The sequence below is a fragment of the Sparus aurata genome, chromosome 23, assembly GCF_900880675.1.
Source record: "Sparus aurata chromosome 23, fSpaAur1.1, whole genome shotgun sequence".
In the NCBI taxonomy this organism is placed as follows: Eukaryota; Metazoa; Chordata; class Actinopteri; order Spariformes; family Sparidae; genus Sparus; species Sparus aurata.
The window spans coordinates 30,105,028-30,120,890 of NC_044209.1; the positions used below are offsets into that span (position 1 = coordinate 30,105,028).

The 15,863-nt window shown below is 42.6% G+C and overlaps 1 protein-coding gene and 1 long non-coding RNA gene across 2 annotated transcripts; both read left to right on the plus strand.

The window, feature by feature from the left end:
- The first annotated feature begins 8,424 nt into the window (after positions 1 to 8,424).
- On the plus strand, positions 8,425 to 10,755 carry LOC115575655 (uncharacterized). The gene has a single exon (XM_030407871.1). It carries the CDS (start codon positions 8,451 to 8,453, stop codon positions 10,116 to 10,118), a length of 1,668 nt encoding a protein of 555 aa, XP_030263731.1. The 5' UTR covers positions 8,425 to 8,450; the 3' UTR covers positions 10,119 to 10,755.
- Positions 10,756 to 11,827: 1,072 nt separating this feature from the next.
- Positions 11,828 to 15,099, plus strand: LOC115575012 (uncharacterized). The gene is made up of 2 exons (XR_003982604.1): positions 11,828 to 14,004; positions 15,010 to 15,099. It is a non-coding gene; the product is annotated as an uncharacterized LOC115575012 (long non-coding RNA).
- The last annotated feature ends 764 nt before the right edge of the window (positions 15,100 to 15,863 follow it).

Below are 15,863 nucleotides of genomic sequence, written 5' to 3' on the forward strand. Positions count from 1 at the left end.
TGGGCTAGTAAATGTAACAGTAATTGTAGTATTTAAAGTAGTAGTAGTAGTAAATGCAGTAAATGAGCTCCTGATCTCTCAGTGGATGTAAATGAACCTGAACCTCCATCAGGTGACATCAGACGTTCTCCTCCATCAGGTGAAGCTGCAGCTGTAGATTAATTCTCCTGCAGCTCATAAAGAGATGAAATCATGACAGCATGTTCTGAACATGAAGGCAGTCTGTGTGTGTTTAAGCTAACAGGCTCATTTATCTGCCGGCTGTTAGTCAAACACTGTGCCGTCAGAGGTTTATCTTCTTCTCTCACTACTGTCTCTTCCTTCATGGACTTAATGTGATGGCTGTGTCCACAGGTGTGTTACACCAAAACAGATTCTGTCTGTTGCATTTGTCTGTTTAATATCATCATCAACACTGGATCAGATGAGTCTGTTTTGTTGCTGGCAGTGAGTTTGGTAGTTGGTTCGATTTAAAGGTGAACACACCTGATTCCCCGACAGCACAGACACTCATCAGTGTAACTGACGCAGTGTGTTCCAAACTGTTTGCAGAATGAAAGTGTCTCTATTCCTTAAAAACATTATTTTGACTGTGAATTCATCATTTTAAATATTTGTCACGTCCAAAATGATTGTTTTGTTGTTATTTTGTCTCTTCTGCCATTATTCTTTTTAAACTTTTCTAGATTCTCACCAGTCAACCCTTCAACATGCGTGTATATGAGGGAGAGAAGAAGGGGAAGTAAGTTCTTTTTTGTGTTTTGACCACTCAGCTGATAAACCAAATGAGAATGTTATCAGTGCCGCCTCATCTTTCTGAATACATGGCAAACCTCTTAGTCTCCACCTGCCCAAAAATGGATATGAATCCTACCTGGAGAGAAGGTGTGGCCAGTCAGCTCCTATAAATGTACAGGTTCTGTCCTGTTGAGCTCAGAGTTCAGAGGCGTCCACCGACACTCCAACAACCTGCAGACTGTCTTCAGACTGAGATCACATCCAGCTGCTGACCAACCAGCTGCTGACCAGCCAGCTGCTGACCAACCATCCTGCTGACCAACCATCCTGCTGACCAACCATCCTGCTGACCAACCAGCTGCTGACCAACCATCCTGCTGACCAACCATCCTGCTGACCAACCAGCTGCTGACCAACCATCCTGCTGACCAACCATCCTGCTGACCAACCAGCTGCTGACCAACCATCCTGCTGACCGACCATCCTGCTGACCGACCAGCTGCTGACAGACCATCCTGCTGACTGACCAGCTGCTGACCAACCAGCTGCTGACCAACCAGCTGCTGACCAACCATCCTGCTGTCCGACCAGCTGCTGACAGACCAGCTGCTGACCAACCAGTTGCTGACCAACCATCCTGCTGACCAACCATCCTGCTGACCAACCATCCTGCTGACCAACCAGCTGCTGACCAACCAGCTGCTGACCAACCATCCTGCTGTCCGACCAGCTGCTGACAGACCAGCTGCTGACCAACCAGTTGCTACCTCAACCATCCTGCTGAACAACCATCCTGCTGACCAACCATCCTGCTGACCAACCATCCTGCTGACCAACCATCCTGCTGACCAACCAGCTGCTGAACAACCATCCTGCTGACCAACCACACCATTCGTACATTTCTCATCTCTTAGAGCATCTTTCCAGGTTTGCAGTCTCTTCGTGCTTTGCTTATTCTTTAACTTTTACTCATTTGTTTCTTTGACAGATAAATAAGTAAAAATAATAAGTAAGATGTCATGTATACATGGGGAGTACCAGAAGCTAATTTGCATCCCTCACTTTGCTTAATCTTTTTGAATTTAAGTTACAACAGCCAAACCAGTACGTTGATAATAGAAACTGTTCATGTGTTTGTGTCCTTGTGTGTGGACGGTGTATGAGTATATATGTGTAGAGTTTTGTAAGTTTCGAAATAATGAGAAAGTGTTCTGTTCTTTGTGTTCTTTTGATTCTCGTGCTGTGAATACACTGCTGACTCTGAGTTGTTCACTGCCTTAAAACTCTACAATTTCCACCACTTGTTGACCTTCTGGTCATTGCTGCTGCCATTTATCAACTTAAATATCAATTTTATGAATGAGAACTTCATAACTGAGAACTTTGATTATAAGGAAGAGGGAGATTTCATTATCCGGATGACTCTGATCCAGATAACAACTTTCGAACAACCGACCCCAGATGATCACTGGAGGACATATGTGATTAAATCCATGCATGCATCAATGTCTGAACTCATTTTAGCACAAGACCTTAAACTTACATTGACAGTCTTGGATGGTTTTAACATATGGGTCAAAACTACCAGAAAGTACTTGATTAGGTTAGGGAACACACACCAATTTATTATCCTTTTTCAGGAAAGAGAATGTTTCTGTTGCAATGTTACTAGAGACCCATCTAATAGATGAAGAACATAAAAAGCTTAAAAAAGATTGGGTAGGAAAAGTGTATTTTTCTTCATTTATTAGTAAAAGTAGAGGAGTGGCAATACTGATACATAAAACATTACTGCTCATCATTGATCACTTTGAGGCTGACTCAAATGGATGCTATGTGTTGAATTATGGATTCTTATATAGTGAACAATGGACCATTCTTAATGTATATGCTGCTCCTGATATAAATGCATCCATCTTTACTACTATGACTGATTTATTGCTTTAATATAGCTGTTCATTTATGATTTTGGGTGGTAATTGGAACTGTGTAATGGACAGCACATTAGATAGGAAACCAGGTCAGAACACTCCTCCTCTGAATCGCAACCTTACCGAGGTGGAGGGGTTTGAGTATCCGAATGATCCTAGGAGCTATGTTGTCCGGGGTTTAATGCCCCTGGTAGGGTCTCCCAAGGCAAAGAGGTCCTAGGTGACGGGTCAGACTAAGAGCGGTTCCAATGCCCCTGATGACAGACATAAAAACAAGGAAGTGCACGTCGCCCGGAATGGCGTTACCGGGGCCCCACCCTGGAGCCAGGCCTGGGGTTGGGGCTCGCAGGCGAGCGCCTGGTGGCCTCGTCTTAGCCCGCGGGACCCGGCTGGGCTCAGCCCGAAAGAGTGACGTGGGCCTGCCCTCCAGTAGGTTCACCATCAGCAGGAGGGTTTAGAAGGGGCCGGAGCTATGTGATTTGGGTGGCGGTTGTGGGCAGAGGCCATGGCGACCCAATCCCCGGATGGTGACTCTGGCCATAGGGACATGAAATGTCACCTCGCTGGGGGGGAAAGAGCCTGAACTAGTGCGGGAGGTTGAGCGGTACCGGCTAGAGATAGTTGGGCTCACCTCCACACACAGTCTGGGCTCTGGAACCCAACTCCTTGAGAAAGGCTGGACTCTCTTCCACTCTGGAGTTGCCCGCGGTGAAAGGCTTGCTTATAGTGCCCCAGCTCAGCCGCCATGTGTTGGAGTTTTCCCCGGTGAACGAGAGGGTCGTTTCCCTGCGCCTTCGGGACAGGGATAGGTCTCTCACTGTTGTTTTGGCTTACGGGCCGAACAGCAGTGCAGAGTACACAGCCTTCTTGGAGGCCCTGGGAGGGGTACTGGAGAGTGCTCCAACCAGGGACTCCGTCGTTCTACTGGGGGACTTCAACGCTCACGTGGGCAGCAACAGTGTTACCTGGAGGGGTGTGATTGGGAGGAACGGCCTCCCCGATCTGAACCCGAGTGGTGTTTTGTTACTGAACTTCTGTGCTAGTCACAGCTTGTCCATAACGAACACCATGTTCAAGCATTAAGGTGTCCATATGTGCACGTGGCACCAGGACACCCTAGGCCGGAGGTCAGTGATCGACTTTGTAGTCATGTCATCTGACCTCCGGCTGTATGTCTTGGACACTCGGGTGAAGAGAGGGGCTGAGTTGTTAACTGATTACCACCTGGTGGTGAGTTGGATCCGCTGGCAGGGGAGGAAGCTGGACAGACTCGGCAGGCCCAAACGTATTGTGAGGGTCTGCTGGAAACGTCTGGTGGAACCCTCTGTCAGGGAGATCTTTAACTCCCACCTCCGGGAGAGCTTTGACCAGATCCCGACGGAGGCTGGGGACATTGAGTCTGAATGGACCATGTTCTCCACATCCATTGTTGACGCGGCTGTTCAGAGCTGTGGCTGTAAGGTCTCCGGTGCCTGTCGTGCCGGCAATCCCCGAACCCGGTGGTGGACACCGGAAGTAAGGGATGCTGTCAAGCTGAAGAAGGAGTCCTACCGAGCATGGTTGGCTCGTGGGACTCCTGAGGCAGCTGACGGGAACCAGCAGGCCAAGCGTGCGGCAGCATGGGCAGTCGCGGAAGCAAAAACTCGGGTTTGGGGAAAGTTCGGGGAGGCCATGGAGGAGGACTACCAGTCAGCCTCAAGGAAATTCTGGCAAACCATCCGGCGCCTCAGGAGGGGAAAGCAGCCCTCCACCAACGCTGTTTACGGTGGAGGTGGGGAGCTGTTGACCTCGACTTGGGATATCGTCGGGCGGTGGAAGGAATACTTCGAGGATCTCCTCATTCCCACTGACACAACTTCCATAGTGGAAGCAGAGGCTGGGGACTCAGAGGTGGATTCATTCATCAACCAAGCTGAAGTCACTGAGGTAGTTGGGAAGCTCCTCGGTGGCAAAGCACCTGGGGTGGATGAGATCCGCCCTGAGTACCTCAAGTCTCCAGATGTTGTAGGGCTGTCTTGGCTGACACGTCTCTGAGGTCGAGTGACGTGCTGGTGCGTCAAAATCACGTGACCAATTTAAGATGATGTAGCAGCGAGATGGAGCCTTTGTGAGTCTCGACTCTGACTTTATGTGTTGCAGCATCCTTCAAACTATATACCAGTTTTTAAATCATGTTGATAGGCCATGTAAAACCAGATTTATGATATATTATGTACAACACGCTTTTTCGCCAACGTTGCCGTCACGTTTGGTGCACGTTTGGTGCAGGAAGAGACGGTAAAAACTGGCTTTTCTCACGAAAGTGTCCGCAAGCAGGAAGTGCTTGCAAGCGAAAAACACGTTTATACAGGTGGAAAAAGGCACCACACCAGCCAATCACAAAATTATATGGCAAACCATGTGATTTGGTTGCTGAGGAATAGGCTGTTGTGGGAGGGATGGCGGCGAAAGAGTGACAGCAGCAATGACGGTGACAGTGATCAAGGCCAGATTACTCAATGGGCTTTATGGCCACAGGCCCAGGGGCCCACATGCACCTGGGGCCCAATGAGCCAGCGCCTGAATCACGGTGAATTGTGAATTTAAAATGCACACAGTGAAAGAACTCCACCCAAAGTTATTTTAAAACCGATTGTTATGTCATTACTGCTATTTGTATCATTTCTACAAGTCACCGTTTAAGTTGAGTGACAGCGACCCCCCCGCCCGGACCTCACCGCTACCCTCAATGCGCCCTCTCTCTCCCCCGCCGGATGGGGACGGGGTCCCCTCACTCCCGGCACGACTGTCGACCGGGGCAGACTGTCCGGACTGTTCAGTATTCGGCGGATGTTCACTCGGGTCCAACTGTGACTTTACTGAGGTTCACCCAGTCTGGTAACCCTATGAGCAGCAGGAGGACGGTCAACTTACCTCCCAGAGCCTTGCGCTGAATCACTGGAAGCAGCAATGTCAACTTCTACACTATTTAGTCTAATGTCTTAGATTCTGATTCTGAAATTCTGAAACTGAATTTTTTTTCAAAAATCTCACCAGTAGTCACCATTTAAAGGGTAAGTTTTCAAAATTGTCTTGGGGGGGGGGGAAGGCATGCCCCCAGGCCCCCCTACTAGTGTTGCTAGGTTACTGGTTCAGAGCATCGCTGCTACAAACAAATCTGGGGGAAACACTGTCTCCAGTTTACTAATACAATCTGCTTACTCTACAATCCAGCAGCAGGACACCGGCGCAGCATATAGGGGAAACACTGGTGTGTGTGCGTGTTTGTATGCGGGGGGCCATCCTGCCCTCTTGATCCAGGCCTGACAGTGATAGCGAGTTTTGAGAGTTGAGAGATTTGTGACATTTAGCGTGTTTGGAGTGTATAGTCAAAACAATGAGGAGACTGCTGAATGTGGAGCAGGCAGTGCAGATATTCATGCCGGTGCCTGAGGCAATGCCTGCATTTAAATGTAAATAGTAACATATAACTTTTGCACAAATTTAGCAAACAACAATTTATATTTGCATTATAATTAATAAAATGGTTTGTTAAACATATTTGTGGTTTTCACAGTAAAAAAACTTTTTCCTACTTGGATTTTATGTTTTGATGTGATTTGAGGTCCATTGTGTTAATACAGTGTGTCAAAATGAAACAATAACTGTACAGTCACACATGAGGTTGTGCTGAAAATAATGACACCAAACAAGGTAAGGTAAATAGTTTTTAAGATGAAATATAATGGTAAAATCAAAATAGTGAAAAACAGCCAATTATACCCAGTGTTGGGCAGTAACATCGCTACAAGTAGTGGAGTTACTAGTTTAACTACATTTCTCAGTAGCGTGGTGGTAGCAACGCTATTTTCTGAATGAAATAGCTTTTCAGTAGCTTAGCTCTTTTATTGACCAAGTAACGCGGTAGCGTCCACACAAGCTACATTTTTATGAACACCTCTGAAGTTCAGCGCAGCGGTGCTTTCTGCTGCGGTCTGAAATGAAAGGATAAGTCAGTGATGCCACCGCCACACATGGCTGAGTATGTGGAGTCGACAGAAGCACTTCCGTATGACGGTGACATCACGGACTAATCCTTGCATACAACGTCTCTGCTGGAGGGTTAGCGTGAGTGAGTTACGTTACTTGATGGAAAGATGGCAGAGGGTGAGGAGGACGGTTACATATAGGAGGTAAGAGGTGGGAAAATAAGAGAACAGAGAAACATATGAAAAGTTTACATTACTCTGAATTATTACTTTTGTCATTTTTAACCAGCAGAGGTATAACAAAAATGCAGTTTCAACAAAACCAAAGTATGGTGATTAGTCAAAATGATTAGCTTAAAATGTATGTAGATATAGCTACTACTACAGAGTGGGCTTAATAAAAATACCACTTTTGAAACTGCCAGTTATATGAGATACTGGTAGATGGATAGAGTACTTTATTAATCTCAAAGGGAAATAAAAGTGTTACAGCCACTTGACATAAATCAAAATACAAAAACAATGAGGTAGGAGAAAGAAACAAATACAATTAAAGGCTGAATTATATACAATAACTGAATAGACTCAAATATCTCATTAACTCAATTATCAAATATAAATTATAAAGCTGAAACTAGAACACAGACTAGAGAACCTTAACAAAAACTACAACTATAATATACTATTTGCTGTTTAATTATGTTAATATGCTACAGTGTAGGACACTGTCCATTAGTGTAAGTCAGGTGGATATTGCTGTGGTTGCAAGGTAAATGACTCTCCATGGATGTTAGAATTAAGTGTGCATTGACAGCTGAATGATACAATATACACAATAGTGAGTGCACAGATTATTGTTTAATAAACAATTGAATGTAACATTTTTGCCTGCTTATCTGTCTGATTGATAGTTTTATTGATCACTGAGATAGCTTTGACTTGGAATGAAGTTGTTCCAATAATAAAAAAAAAAAAGCTTTGATGTTGTTAAGCTACTTTTGCCATTTTGCTGTAGCTTAGCTTGCTACATTTCTCTGGGGGGTAGCTTTGGTGTAGTGAAGCTTAATTTAATGTAGAGTAACTTGTAGCTTAGCTCACTACACTTTCCAAGTAGCTTGCCCAACACTGATTATACCCCAGAGGGTTAATATGGTCATGTCCATTGATTAAAATATTCTGGTCTACAGTTCAAACAGAGATAGAGAACCTCCTTGGCATTAAAATAGTAATGGATCGTAAACAGTGTATTTTTGTCCATGTCCTTGTCTGGTCAAAATGTGAAATTGTTAAATATCAAGTTCTATGCTGCACGCCTTTTGATCCTGCAGGTTTAGCTTGATGTACGTCCTCCTACAATATCTATATGGTTTGAGAAACTACTATCATTTCTTCCATATGAACGGTTATCTCATGTACTGCAAGCAACCCTAGAGGACTTTGTTAAAGAGTGGTCCCCCCTTAGTATTTATTTTGGTAGTGACAGGCCAGCAATAATAAGTACTGGAGTAAATTAAGACTAAGCATAAACATTCACTGATATAATGAATGATCAGATCGTGTGTATGATCATGTTATAAATGTTATTATTTTGTAACAGCAGAAAGCTGTGGTCATATCTTGTTCCCTTAATGAGTATTTGTTTTGCTGTATCAAAATGAAAATTAAGATAGATAAAAAAAAATTAAAGGCACAAGTGTGAAACAAACAAACAAACTTCAAGAAATATGAATTCCCAACAATAAAGCTGCTAATGAGGCGTCACTGTTGAGCTAATCAGTAAGTAATTCCATGTCCTGTTGTGTGTGTTGCAGTCATGGCGTTCCCTCGGCTGTCTGCCTCGATGCTGTTGGCTTCACTGATCCTTCTCCTCTGCAGGACCACCTCCTCAGCTGACCTGTCAAAGACCTCCAGGGAGAAGAGACACTTACCTTTCGAGACCAGAGACAAAGTCAGTAAGACCTTTGAGGTGGCAAAAGACCTTCTGTCTATATTGAAAGACACATCAGAGATGAAAAAGTTTGCAGAATCAGCGAAAAAAGGCCTGCAGATACTCTCCAAATTTGCCAGCATGGCTCCCGGCATCGTTGGTGCTCTCTTCTCTGCTGTCAACATGGCCTTGGCCTTCATCCCTCAGGATGACCCTGTGATGAATGAGGTAAAGAAAGGGTTTTCTGAGGTGAACAGGAAGCTGGACTCTCTCTCCATCCAGATCTCCAACCTGGCCACAGACGTGGAATGGTTCAACTACGTCAGCATCTACTCTCAAGATGAGCTGCGCATCCTCAACGCCTGGAGGAAGTTCAATGAGTTTATCAAGAACAGTAATTTGACTGAAATTCCAGGGGAAAAACTCCAACTGGCAGAAATATTCACCAACTACTATGCGTACACAGGAACTGAGGCCAGTGTGGCCAACTTCTACCATTACCTGACGATTGGCAGCACGTCTCTCAGTGAAAACCTCAACAAGCTGCTGGTGAAGAAGTTTAAATGTGACATTAGTGAGATGGCTAAATATAACTTCTATTTCAACACATTGCTGTTAGAGGGAACGGTGCTAAATGAAGCCTACTGGAAACTGATCGGTGTCAGAACATCAACCAAAGAAGCCGAACACGTCCGGATGTTCAAGAACGTCTACAAAGCTCAGAGATCAGCTGTGGACTTCTGCCTGAACAACGCTGAGCATTACATGAAGAAGGACGTGGAGGAGATCAGCAAAGCACTCAGTCACGACAACAAACAAGCCGTTGCTGAAGAGGTGAAGAAAAAGCTGGATGAGAAGTACGACTGGTACAACTGGGTGGTGCTGGTGTACAACACAGGCGAGGATGCAAATTACATGCTGTATAATTTGACTAAGATCCCTGTGGGCACCATCACCATCGCTGTGGGATTCACTAGGAAAGGAATCCAGGAAAATGAAAAAATTGTTAAAGAGACTGCTGTGTCAGACAATTGCTTTAAACAGGGTGTTTATTGTGTAAATGTACAGTCATATCTGTATCATAGAGATTCTTCATGTTTAGAGACTCTGCCTCGGTATTCCAATGATATTCCTAATTTTGTCGGGTTAAAGGTGAGAGACTATGTCAATGCGACACATGTCATCTATGGGAGCGAGTTTGCTGAGGTACCAGAACCCTTTCTCAAAGTTGGATGTTATTGGGGTCGCAGCACAAGTCAGATCTTCCTGCATTACTCCAAGAGGAACCCTGATTGCAGTGATAAAACATGTAAAAATAATGGAGCCTGCAAACCGCTGCTGGACTCCAATGAAGCTCTGTGTGAGTGTCAAGATGGTTACTATGGTGACAGTTGTGAAGAGAAAATTGACACAACTTTGGCCAAGAAGATTAATACCAAATATCCAGTAAATATTATCACCGGCACGCAGAGCCGACTGAAAATGGTGGAAGCCAGATTAGTCCAGGTCATTAACACCATCAACTACAGATGTCAACTTCATCCCAACAACTAAACTAATCACACATCAACAGACTCAGAACAGCAACATTTAGGATGAAATGATGAAACAAGTCAGAAGGAACCCTGATGAAGGTGGAAACAAGAGAACTTCATCAGCCCAATCAGACTTCACAATACTGCCAGCAACTAACCAACCAACCAACCAACTAATCAACTAATAAACTAACCATCATTAGGGAAAACATATCATGTAGCTATTTCACTCATTTCAAGTCATGAATCTGTGAACCAGCTTCAGTTGTTTTGGCTTGTTTCTGTTTTTATTTTCTGGTTAATTGATTTAACAACGATTCAGATGTGAGCTTTGATCCCGTGGCGCCCCCTCGAGGCTGAATGTGTGAACATCTCTCAGTGAACCTCTGAGCAGCATGTGAGCATGAGCACAGCATTTAGTTGTGAGAGCAAAAATCAAACTTTCAAACAGTTTGTGTGAAGTTTTATGATCTAATGAAAGATGTTAATCCAGCGAACGTTTCTCCCTCAAACACCTTTCAGAAATGATCCTCCAGGTGTTGTTGCAGCGCCACCAGGTGGTCTGTTGATGTAGTTATTGTTGCCTGACAGGAAGATGTTGATGAGTTTGTCAGAAAGATTCAGAATTGATTAAATCATTTGCAAAACTGTCAAAAGTGTGTCACAGTGTAATTACTGAATGTGATTTTATCTACTGTCAATCCACACACACACACACACACTACACACACACACACACACACATAAAGTATATTCAGAGTCAGTTATTGTTTCGCAGAGGTCAAAGGTTTCATTGATAAATATGAGCATCATACATTTAAGATTCACTGAGTGTTTCCCGATAATATCACCTAAGGGAAGAACATGTAATCAGAAGTGGTCCAATCACAGGAGCTTATGGAACTCCACCACTGACTTCGCTGCTCGGAGGACTCGTCATTAAAGATCAGGTCTGGAGGAGGAAACCTGATGGTTGAGTTTCACTTCCAGGGTGTCAGACACAGTTGTGTTGTGTTGTTGTTGTTGGTTGTTGTTGAGGGTCGGATCGAGCCACAAGTTGATCGTTTACTTTCACCAACCTGACACGTTGATATGTGACATCCTGGGAATGAGACTCGACAATCAACAGTCTCTTCTCCAGAATCCATGACCGCCTCGAAGACACTGAATAATGAGGAACAGAAAGTAAACATAGACCTCACAAACCTTTTGAAGTATGTAGATGATCTGATGATACTGAAGCTACAATGAAGAACTGACCTTTATAAGTTAAGTTGAAACAGTTCTAGGTCAAGATACAAATCAAATCCAGAACGCTGAAGTTCAGATTACAGTGAAAATCTCTCCTCAGAAACCTTGTGTAATATTTACTTGTTCAATAAAGATTGTGACAGCAGTTGGAGCCACTCAAAGAAAACTGTGCTAAAAAACATAAAACACGAGGCCAAGGTTAGTCTGTAAAAACTTCACCTGTACCTGTACTCACTGCTCTGGAGGATTACTGGACATAAAGGTTGTGAAAGCGTTGCAGGCCAGTTGGAGCCAGATGGAGGCGTTAGTTTGATGTAAAGACCAAAGTATCACTCTGCTGACGTCGACTGCCAAAACAAACACAGTTCACATGTTGTGTCTTTAAAGAGCAGCAGCCTGAAACAAAGTTTATTTCTTCATCCGCTGTGTCTGATTCCTGCAGCAGCTCATCAGCAGGTACTTCTTCTTCCTCTCCATGATGATAATAATAACATCTATCAAATGTTTCTCTCTATACACATGTTAATCAAGGTAACGCTGGTTTTATATGTGTGAAATAATATAATAATAATATACCGTATGTGGATTGAGTGAAGGAACTACAATTAATATTGTGTCCATTAAATGAAGAAATGTAACACAATGATTCTTGAGACTTAGAGAAGAAAAGTGATAATTCTGTTGAAAATAAGTAAAATATTCTTGTTTAAAATAATCATTGCTGATCATCCCTGGGTCATTTGTACAAGTGTAACATTTTTACATATGTTTGTTTAGGATTTTACAGTGTATAAGATTATACGTCAGCCCAGTGCCCTCAAAACCAGCTGTCCAAACACAAGAGAACAACACTTGAATTTGATTAAAACTAAAAAAAATTATGCAAAATGTGTAAAACATATTCCAGATGAAAGAGCAGAATTTAAACATGTTTAACACTAAACACAGTTCATTTCCACCAACAATTATTCTTATAATGTTCAATCACAATGTGTCTCTAGTTTCTGTCAACACCGTCAGATATTTCTGAAACACAATCTAATCAGATACTCGTGTGGTCGACCGCTCCATGTTTACCTAATGCAACAAGGTTAGAAAAGCTGCTATAAGTTATAAGTTTGATATCTTCTCTATAATATTTATTGATGTGTCTCCAGTCTCAACCATCAAATGTCAACACAGATTCGGGCATCAGAGCATTTACTGATTTACCAAATGTTGTTAATAATTCCAGAAGGATCAATTGTGCATGAAAAGATGTGATTAGTATTAATCAATGTAACATTGACCTGAGTGGTGAAATCACTGGAATTATTTACTGTAATTGTGCCTCAGTGAACACAGACAGTCTGAGTCGACACCATCAGATGACATTTTGTTTGTTTCAGCAGAGTTTGTTTACAATGTGTTCCTCCAGTGCAGCTGATTTGTCCAAATTTCTTATTTTGAATATTTAATACAAATTATAGAAGTTGCATGATGGCAGAGTTTCTAAACGAGCACATAGAAGCTAAAATATTATCAAAGTGAATATTTAACACACAAATAGTAAAAAGTAAATAAATTGGAATAATTTGCTTTTTATGGTGTTTGAGGAGGTTGTGTGTGTGTGTGTATATATGTATAATGTTGCATGATTGTTGAGACGCTGCTCATCAACATGTAACTTCAGATTTCTTGATTCCTTCAACTTTTTAAAACTGAAACCTTTTTATCCAAATTCTCAAAAATCAGTGAACAACAAATAATGCTTCTTGGGAAACTCTTCGGTTCACTCTTTAATGTATGAAAGCTCTTCTGAACATGTGATCATAAATATACATACAGTAATTCTAATATTTGGTTAAATGTCTCTCGGCCATTTTCCCCTCAGTCAGCTGCTTCTGTTCGTCCTCTGGATGAATCTGTAACGTCCTCCTGACAGAAACAGCGAAGTTCAGCTAACTTTGTTGTCTTCCTGACAGACTGGTTTCTTCAGCACAGTCCACATGTTCTGATGGGGAGAAAAAGAAAAAGATTCAGAATTGATTAAATAATTCACAAAGTGTGTCACAGTTTAATTATTTTTTCGAACTATTATTATTACTTCAGTTACCAAAAATAATGACAATAAAAGTTATTTGTTATATTGTACAGACGGAGTGGAGCCTTTGAATGTGTTTACATGTCAGGATCTGGTTATTAAACACATATTAAATATTCAACTGAATGTATCATCACAGTAACAGCCTTTCATACATCAGCAGCTGTAAACACGTAATAACATTATAAACACATCCTGTGCTTTGGCGCTGACCTGTATACTGAACATATGAGTAGTTAACATTTATAATCATCAGAGAACGTTACAGACGTTGTTTTGGTTCCTCTCTGTTTCCTGAATATATCTGTATGTGTGTGAATGTGTAAATTAACTTATAGCACTTTGTAGAAGGAGCTTTATAAAGTTCACTACACTGACTCGTATCAGTTCACGGGGCGGAGCTGCCACATCCAAGATGGCGGCGATGTCGACATATTGCAGCAACGGGCCAACCCGCTCAGTGAGGTGTGTCGACCAATCGGAAGCAGAATTGAAAGGAGGAGGTGGTTACACACACACACACACACAGAGTCCTCCTCCAGCAGAAGACGACGAACATGGCTGAAGCTCTGTGAGTGTTAAAAAAACTTCTTCTTCTTCTTCTTCTTCTTCTCTTTTATGAGATGTTCGTTTTTCTCTCTGTGTGATCGAGGTTTTCTCAGAACGTGAAAAACATGAATCAGTTGGACTTTGAATCCACTTCAGTCTCTCATCATGAGGACGGAGGCTGCTGGAGGGACGGAACATTTCCTGTTCCCGCGTTTTATCTCATTCCACTCGATTGACTCATCTTCATTTTCAACACAGTGTAGAAGAGTCGCAGTGTGCAGATGTGCAGATGTGCTCTGCGTCCATTCAACCTAAACATTGTGTTAACTGATGTTTAAACCGAGGAAAGAAATTAGTCCAGAATCACAGCACAGAAACAGGAGAACAGGGAGAACAGGGAGAACAGGTCTCTGACGGACCGATGGAGACGCACCCAGAAACTTTTAACCCTTTCAGTCGCCGACTGGTTTTAACCCGGTTCTTCTGCAGACTGGACCACAGCTGTAGTGTTGAGTGTGTGCAGTGAACAGAATCCAGCGGCGCCGGTCCACCACAGGGCATTGTGTTCGTTTACTCTCGTGCTTTCCAGGAGTATTTACATTTTCTTTATACTTCCACTCCTCTACATATTGGAGACAATATTGTACTTTTTACTCCACTACATTTATTTGAACTTAAGTTACTTTACAGAAGTTTGTGTCTCTGACTGAACTCAGACAGGAGGTCAGACAGATGTTGCTTTATAGTTATATATGAGGGCCTGTAGTAACCTGAGGGGCGGGGCGTCCTCTCTGTAGTAACATGAGGGGCGGGGCGTCAGCTCTGTAGTAACATGAGGGGCGGGGCGTCCTCTCTGTAGTAACATGAGGGGCGGGGCTTCAGTTCTGTAGTAACCAGAACTTTGAAGTGGACTGACACACATGTATACAAATTAATCTCTGGATGAATAATTGATGGAACATAAACAGCTGATTTATATGTATTTATATTGATCTATCACTGACTCCTCCCTCTGTGTGTGTTTCAGGCTCTCAGAGATGACATCATGATGACATCATGAATCCACCTGCTTGCATTTTGCATTTGAAATCTTAATAAAGCATTTTCTTTAAACCAATGTGTTATTTTCTTTAATGGCATCAAATTATGTTTTCCTGCGATCATCTGGTGTGAGATCTTCTGATTTTATCAGTGAGAGGTTCAGATCTGAGCCCAGAGACTTCAGGCCCGCTGGATCAATAATCACATTTTAACAAGAGAAACTGAGGAGAAATATTACTTTAATTTTACAGTAAATGACTGGATAATAATGACTAATTATTAGAATTCACAGAAGTACACTGTAAACACTTCACAGTAACATTGATGAAGATATTTACTGTGAAGATACAAGATGCTACGCTAATTAGCATCTCTAGTGATTGTAAATATACACATTTACAGTAAATTTACTGTGATATTACAACAATGTACTGATTATATGTTGACCCAAATGCATTGCTTGTTAGCCTGTTAGCCTGTTAGCATGTGTAACTTGTTGGGCCATTTGTAGCCTGTAAGCCTGTTGTTTGCATGTTAGCACGTGTACCTTGTTGTAGCTAAACAGCTGTATGTTGCTGTGCCCTGATTACAGTATGTCCTTTTAAATTTGACAATTTTTACTTCTTTACGATCTCTTTAGAAGCAGCTTACTGTAATATTCTGATAACTACCTGAACACGTCAGAATCTTAATAACAGCAGTTTACTGTGGTGAGAAATGAAAAGCTGTTAACTTGTTTGTTAACAGCACATTAAAATACTTTTAGCAGAGATTTGAGGGGGAATGTGCCTTTATTATGTTGCACTGAAGCAGCTGACACACTGAACTCAGATTTAATCC